The 8,102-nt window shown below is 40.1% G+C and overlaps 1 protein-coding gene across 1 annotated transcript in view; it reads left to right on the top strand.

Moving 5' to 3' along the window:
• The first annotated feature begins 1,794 nt into the window (after positions 1 to 1,794).
• wscd1b (WSC domain containing 1b) overlaps positions 1,795 to 8,102 on the top strand; it is a 22,283-nt gene continuing 15,975 nt past the window's right edge. The window contains exon 1 of the mRNA XM_046039746.1: positions 1,795 to 2,223. Coding sequence (XP_045895702.1) covers positions 1,800 to 2,223 — 424 coding nt within the window. The 5' untranslated portion in view covers positions 1,795 to 1,799. The remainder of the gene's footprint in view (positions 2,224 to 8,102) is intronic.

Raw genomic sequence — 8,102 nt, 5'->3', positions numbered from 1 at the left:
ACTACCCCCCCCCCCCCTCCCCCCTCACTCTCTCGCCAACCAACACACACTCACATATACTGTCTGTGCTTTATATCGCCATGCCAGCCTTTCAGAGCGACGGAGAGCAGCGCTGGCTGGCTGAAAGAGAGAGAGAGAGAGAGAGAGAGAGAGAGAGAGAGCTTATATAACACCAGCTCTGGGAAATGCTGGAGAGCCGTGGAGACCTTCACTGGACAGTAAGCGGAGAAATCAGCGATCGTAACGGCCATAAACTGACAAGTGATCGCACGACACGAGGATGCCTGCGTGCCCCTCCACTGCTGAAGGTAAGCCGCGTGTTCAGATATCCTCTACTGTAAATGGTGGAGGCAGAGTGAGGGCTTTTTAAGATGGAAGACCACGGATTCTTAAATAGGTGATTCGTGTTTACTCTCTCGCTGTTTTGTCATTTCTCTTTCATGCTCCCATCAACCACTACACACGAAACAGACAGGCGTGGATTTTATTATCATTTAGCGTGCTGGTGAGTTATTTTATGCTCACAAATTTGGAGTTGAACACAACTTGGAGACTTGATCAGAGACTGCTCATTGTGCAAACTGTTGCTTCTATCCTCGGGAGCACTACCGCACCCCTACTTTTTTTAAGGTGTGTGTGTATGTGTGTGTGTGTGTCTGTGTGTGTCTGGTGGGGGGAAGTGTCCCCTTGACAAAATAGAATACGTGAGGCCTGAAATGAAAAGTAGAGCTGAAGGGCATGACGCTGTGTGACGGCCACCGACATAACGGAGCATTAATGGATATCATCGGATGTGAAGGGAGAGAGATTCTGCATATATTGAGGGGTGATCAAACATTGCTGGTTACATGGGAATCTCTACAGGCTGTAAGTAAAACCAGTTGTATCAAAGACGGGATTGCAAGAGACCATTGTGACAGAAAAACCGACACAGGTTCTCTTCAGTCAAAGTATCAGTGCGAATACTGGAGTGTTTTACATTCTTATCATTTAGAAATCTTCAGCATCTCATCTTTGCATGTCTTTTTACTCATCACTTCTTCATCTCTCCACAGATGAGGCCAGAGATGGTCTGCATACTAATCTCCATTTCATAAGCACCTATAATGCGCTCTCCAGACTGTTTTTTTTTTTTTTAAATCACATGATGACATTTCACTGTGATAACTGAGATATTGCCAGTGTTAAAATAAATATAATCTGACAGTTAAGGAATTGAATGAAATCCATGTATTGGAAGAGAATCCAATTTAAAAGCCACATTAGTAAAGAGTGGTATCATGTCCTTATTTCCCCTCTTTTCATGTGATAGAACACACAGATGAAACAGGAATTACAGAAAATGCAGAACACTGGGTTTTGAATTATAAACAAATGGCAAGAATGAAAGCAACGAAGCAGCAGACACCAAGGGATGTGTTGCAAGATGCTGCAAGACAGAAACAAGCTTGTGTGTCAACATGAGCTGTGCATCTAATCCGCCAGGCATATACTTCTGTTGCCTATGACTGTGCTCACATCATTAAGAGAAATGCACTTGTGCTTTAAATCAGGCTGATTGTGGTTTCTTCTGTTTTTGTGCCTCAGTTTTTCCCCAAGGATCATCCTGGAGTCAGTGACCGCAGCCTTAGATATTAAATCCCTCTCTGCTGTGGCATATCCATTGTTCCACTGATGCTACTGGACTCTGTGGCCATGAAGAACCAAGACACAATGTCTATACAGCATTGGCAGATGCTGCAGGTCTTTCCCAGATTATGAAGTTGTAAGTAGGTTAGAGATCTTCTCAATCCTAATCCATGAAATGGCCTTCCACTGAGGTGAGAGACAGTATGGTGGCGCCCTTCTACAGACTGCACTGCCTCTTGAAGCGTGCTCAGATGCTGCTGCTCTGCCTGGGCATCGCCTATCTCATGGCAGGCAGCATCCTGCTCCTGCAGCGCTCCAGCGTCAGAGTAGCCCAGTCAAACCTCGTCAGCCTGCCACCCCTGCTGTCTCTTGCGGCACCTCCTACCATCCTCAGGTCTGCAGGCTTGGGTGTGAGGGCGCGCTCCAGATGGGCCGCCGTTCAGTCTGTGTCTGGAGGGGGAGTCAAAGCAGGGCGACGCTGGCCTGCTTCCCAAAGCCTGGGGGTCCAACACTTGCATCGCCGCTGGTTTCACAGTCTGCTGCCAGAGAGTCCAGAGCAGAAGGTCTCTCTCCACAGGAGCAGCAGACATAAAGGTAAATAACGATACAGACCTCGCAGCTGTTTCTGTGAACATACTCAAAAAATTTTACCTAAGGTCAGTCTGAAGAGCTAGACTTGTCTACACATTGAGTTGACACTGTCTTCAGTCCAGGTCTCTACTCTTAAATAGTCAGAGTTGGAACTTCATAAACATCACTGCAGCTTTTCTTTTAGCTCACTAGCCAGGAGGCAAAAGAAGCAAGCAGCCAGTATTAATGTTAACATGTGATCACTGGCCGCTGCTTGCCCTATTTACATTAATTAGTGTGCCAGTTAGGTATTAACAACATGAGCATGATATACTGCTCAATACTATCTTTAATTAGCTGACCTGCATTACGTGAATACAAAATGAATATTATTCTTCACCACAAAGTACGCAGGCATGAAACAATACTAATAAATGCTGATCAGACTGTAAAGTTGTGCTTTAACCAACTCGATCAGCTACTTGTTTTCCGAAGCTCAGGGACCTCTAACATGGCTGCGAAAGATATGTTACCGGATGAGCTTGTGGTTGTGTGGCCTCATCACAACATCTAATGTGGTTTTGCCGGTCATTAACTGATGAGGAGCCAAGGTTGTGCACCTCTATTGCCATTATACAAAAGCAGATATCATTGCAAAGTCGGTGAAAAAGCTCTCAGCTCTAACCTCTAACACTATTATGCTATCTGACATACCGCAGTGGAAGGGAGGCTATGTAAGACTGAAAAATCCTTGTGAATATGTGTTGACTGAGACGGTGGGCTTCCTGTTGAATAATATATGAAGGAGCAAATATACATGTTTATTTTCCATATTGTGATTTACATTTTTAGCTCCTATAGCCTGGGGCAGAGATAATACACTCTGCTCTGGGCTTCCATAGCACACTCACAACAGGCTTCATTGTACATTTATGAAGAGATGTTCATGACCTTAGAACATTTAGAAGAGCTTCATTATACATTTATATGACATTTTACATGTGGGTGCTTCATATCTTCTAGATGAGGTATCGTGCTCACTGATCCTCTAAGAAGCAATAGGCAAAAGGCAGGCAGGAGCCAACGCAGTTTCTAGAAAATAAATTAGTAATTATGTAGATAAAAATGATATGATTCCTTACTTGTACTCTCTGTTAAGGAGCTTTCACCATTAGTTGAGGACTTTCAGAGATCCCTGGAGATTTACTGTGTTGTTGAACACGGCCTGTCAGTGCGTTTGCCATTTTGTTGAAATGATAAATACAATGGAATTACCTCCAGTGGAACATTTGTTCTTCCAGCTCGTTCTTGAAAAGCATCCTACAAGAGCTCTTAATCCTTTTTTTAAACAGACACTACATAACCACTCAGTCACTAAGTAGGATAATACAGATGAAAAATGTTGGAGGCAGGAATGAGATCAGTTTCAGCAACAGCAATCTGGCAAAGGTTCCTTTTAAAAAGTATTACCCAGGACACAGAATTAAATTACCCTGGCCTATTGTACCACATGCCCTGAAAGAGTATTTGATTGAAGGTTTCAGAGAAATAGCCAGGGCCCACTGTTTGTGGTATAATTAATAAACCTTAACAGTTCACTTGTATGTGCATTGCTCAATGTCACTTAGTGCTCACTTAATGCACTTTCTTGCTGAGAGTTAGATGAGAGATCAATAGCGCACCCGCATCTGTCCAGAAAACATGAAGCCACCGACAGCAGCCTGTTAGCTTAGCTTAGCATAAAGACTGGAAACGGCTAACCTGCCTCTGTCCAAAGTTTAAAAATACCTATAAGCATGTCCGAAGCTCACTAATTAACATGTTATATATATATATATATTTATTTATATAGATTGTTTAATCTATCTACCTGGAGTCTCCCTTTTCACTGTGTGATTTTGTGAAGGTTGAATGGCAGAGACAAGTTACTTAGAGACAAATTTCCAGAATTGTGCTGCATTAAGCTAACCGTCTGCTGGCTGTAGCTACATATTTGAGTACGAATACATGAGTGGTGTCAATCTTCTCATCAAAATCTCAACAAGAAAGTGTAATTCCTAAATGTCGAATTATTAATCAATCAGTTATTATCAATTAAAATCAAAGCATGTAGATTAATCAATCATCAAGATAATCGTTAGCTGCAGTCATAGCTTCAATGTTCCACAAATGTAACATCCTTTCTGATGAGTCTTTTAAAAGTGGTTCAGCAAGCTAGTGTTGTAGAACTCGAGACCAGTCTTGGTCTCAAGACCACTTTTTGATGGTTTTGGTCTCGTCTCGGACTCGACCGCATTTGTACTCGGGCTTGTCTCGGTCTCGGACATTGAGGATTCGGAATTTTTATTTTTTAAGACCAGTCAAGATCATAACTTTGGGAATATCAATAAATCGTTTTTGCAATATCTGATTTATTTGTTAACATCCTAACTTTGATTGGGTGTAAAACGTATTGCTTCAAATGTAACCAATAACGCTAATTAAAAATGCGTTGTTCTCATTAACAACTGTCACATCTCCCCGCGATGCTTACGTTGATTTCAGCTCTTTTTCTTTCTATGTGGGTGTTTTAATGGGAATGTGGATCTTTCTGATCAATTTGAGAAGCACCTATGATCTCGTTGCACATTTTATTGTGTGTCATGTAATGTGGGGACTGGTCTTGGTCTTGACTCGGTCTTAGTCTCGACTTGGTCTCAACCCCTAAAAGTCTTGGTCTTATCTTGGTCTCGATAAACTCTGGTCTTGGTCTTGACTTGGTCTCAGTTTGGGCGGTCTTGACTACAACTCTACAACAAGCACTTTCTTACTTTACTAGAATAAAGAAAGGGAAATGGACAAAACAATGACTGGAAAACAGTTTTTACACATTGTGAGTCAAGTACAAATGATAAGGTACTAAATCAGGACTGTCATGAGGTGTTCGGCCAGTGTGTGCAGTCATTAAATGGCTCTTAGCCATCCAACACAATCTTGTTATCCAAATCTCATAGCTGTCTCTAGTCTCTGGACTACAGCCAGACCAATACAGGATGTTGAGTTTTTAATCATCTGATAACTAATTATTTGCAGCAATTCAATTTTTAACATAACCATAAAACAAAGACAAATATTTTTGATAAGAATCCCTTAAATTTGATAAATTGTGACCAAGATACAGTATGCAAAGAGACTTTGGTTTTTCAGAAGTGCAATTACAATATTTAATATTTTAATAATAATTATATTTATTGGCTGATACTTACTCTAAGGGAGAGCCAGGATGAATGAAACGTGGGATGAAAGTAACACAGCAATTTTCTCCAAGCTCATATGAGTCTGATAAGCCAGACTATATCAGCATGTACAGTATTCAATACTTACCAGAAGTGCAAAAAAACGGGTGAATCCATCACACTTTCGTACAGTAATACTGAAGAAGCTGTTTTCAATCACCGAAAGTTAATTCACTCAACTGGTAATTTTGAATGACAAGTAGTTGGTTTTTTTGTCATGATCATATGACAGATTAGTTAATACTTTAACACATCCAGAAGTTTGCCATGTCAGAGATTTTCAGTATAGAAGTGACTCAAGTTTAACAGTCAGGAGTCATAATCTATTTAATTTTTCCCACCCCTGTGTCTGCTGTCTCGACCGGTCGGGACACAATGGTCAACTTCCATTGTAAGTCAAATAATACCAACTTTGCTTCACATTTGTACAAAATAGTACCAGGTATTGATATAACACACATAGGAGTTGTTGATCACAACAAAAAATAGTTTCTGTATGTAACGTTATCTTTTAAAATGACATTTATCTGAAAGTGTTTTAATTGTCCCAGCTCTCCCCAATGTCATTAACTAATATCTGGGATATACCAATGTGTCTGCCCGACTCTACTCTGGACTCCCAAAGGATTAGAAAATAAGAAAATGTAAAAAGAAGTATGGTAAAATAGAATATCATCATATAATATTTAAGATGAAAAGCCTGCAGTTCTAATCATTCGCAGCTCGTTTCTCTGTGTTTATCCTAATATCTTCAGTTCTGTGGTTTGCTATTCAATCTTTATCTTTTCACAGTTTAATTTTTTAATCTGTATTCCATCTTTATTCACTGGCTTTGACTAACACTACCATAGCAGTAATAACATTACACATCTGTGTGGAAAGGTTCGCACATGCCTTTTCAGTTTTAGATATTCATAGATCCAGGAGCCCTACCTATTCAAACATTTTAATATAAAAGTGTGAGACGCAAAACACTTTGTGTCTGCTGCTGGAAACATTGTGCCTCACAGGGATGAGTCACAGATTCCTTGATATGTAAAGTACATATCAGAAGAATTACACACCCAGGGATGTGCAGACGGATCAGAAGTAAGAAATATTACAGGGGTTGCACAGTAGGAGCGACACTCTGTGTTGATATTTCATGATATCTGAGTTTTATGAAGTTTGTGTTGATTCCCCTGCAAACTTTTAGGTAGTCAGGAAGTGGAGGTGGTTGGGTTGTCCACAAGGGTGTAATTTCTAGTGGGCATGGGGGTGGGTGGTGCATGTCCCCTACAATTTGTTTCAGGTTGAATTTTCTTATTTATGTCTTTCTAAATATTGTCTTCTGACTGTTAAGCCACCAGTCTAGATGAGAGTAGATGAGCCGATACAAATGTTGCGGTCACAGCAATGAGCTTAACAAGCAGCCGACAGTGTTGTGGCAAGTGCTTTGCAGACTTTTTTGCCCCTGGTTGTTGCCTCTGAGGCTACATAAATGTTGCCCTACCTTACTGGCGAAGGTTGTTGGGGCTGGATGCTGCCTGAAAAAATATCTACAGACACTGTTGCTCAGGGCTCAGGGGTCCTGTCACTGTTTGTTAGTTAATTATTAATTGTTTGTTTGTTAGTTAATAATAATTAGTGTTAAAAAATATTTTATCTATATTGTTCTATGCAGTTAATATTCTTTGAATGTCAAAGACAATAAAGTAAATCACAGAACTCTTTGTAGTCAGGATGCAGTTACAGCATTATCAGAAATATCATAAACCAAAAGGATTTTAAGTGGGGTTAGTGCATTAATAACACAGAGGTTCAGGTTTACATAGCGTTTCTTCTTTTTTATTGTAATACCATTATAATGGGAAACACAATAAACAATTTTATCATATTGTGTTAAATAGATTTATATTTCAAAAGGTTTAGCAATTATTTGTCTTTGGAATTGTATCCACTGGATTTATTTTTTCTAATCCTTATGTTTTGCTCTTATTCTAATGATCATTATGGCACATCAGCCTTTTAGTGTTAGGGTGAGTTTTTCGTGTGTGTGTTTATACATATAAAGACAATTAAATATGTATATACAGTGGGTACGGAAAGTATTCAGACCCCTTTAAATTTTTCACTCTTTGTTTCATTGCAGCCATTTTCCAAAAATCAAAAAAGTTCATTTTATTTCTCAGTAATGTACACTCAGCACCCCATCTTGACAGAAAAAAACAGAAATGTAGAAATTTTAGCAAATTTATTAAAAAAGAAAAACTGAAATATCACATGGTCGTAAGTATTCAGACCCTTTGCTCAGTATTTAGTAGAAGCACCCTTTTGATCTAATACAGCCATGAGTCGTTTTGGGAAAGATGCAACAAGTTTTTCACATCTGGATTTGGGTATCCTCTGCCATTCCTCCTTGCAGATCCTCTCCAGTTCTGTCAGGTTGGATGGTAAACGTTGGTGGACAGCCATTTTCAGGTCTCTCCAGAGATGCTCAATTGGGTTAAAGTCAGGGCTCTGGCTGGGCCATTCAAGAACAGCCACAGAGTTGTTGTGAAGCCACTCCTTCGTTATTTTAGCGGTGTGCTTAGGGTCATTGTCTTGTTGGAAGGTAAACCTTCGGCCCAGTCTGAGGTCCAGAGCACT

Source organism: Micropterus dolomieu, linkage group LG23 (assembly GCF_021292245.1).
Source record: "Micropterus dolomieu isolate WLL.071019.BEF.003 ecotype Adirondacks linkage group LG23, ASM2129224v1, whole genome shotgun sequence".
In the NCBI taxonomy this organism is placed as follows: domain Eukaryota; kingdom Metazoa; phylum Chordata; class Actinopteri; order Centrarchiformes; family Centrarchidae; genus Micropterus; species Micropterus dolomieu.
The sequence above is the reverse complement of the archived record's forward strand: the minus strand, read 5'-3'. Positions and strand labels throughout refer to the sequence as shown.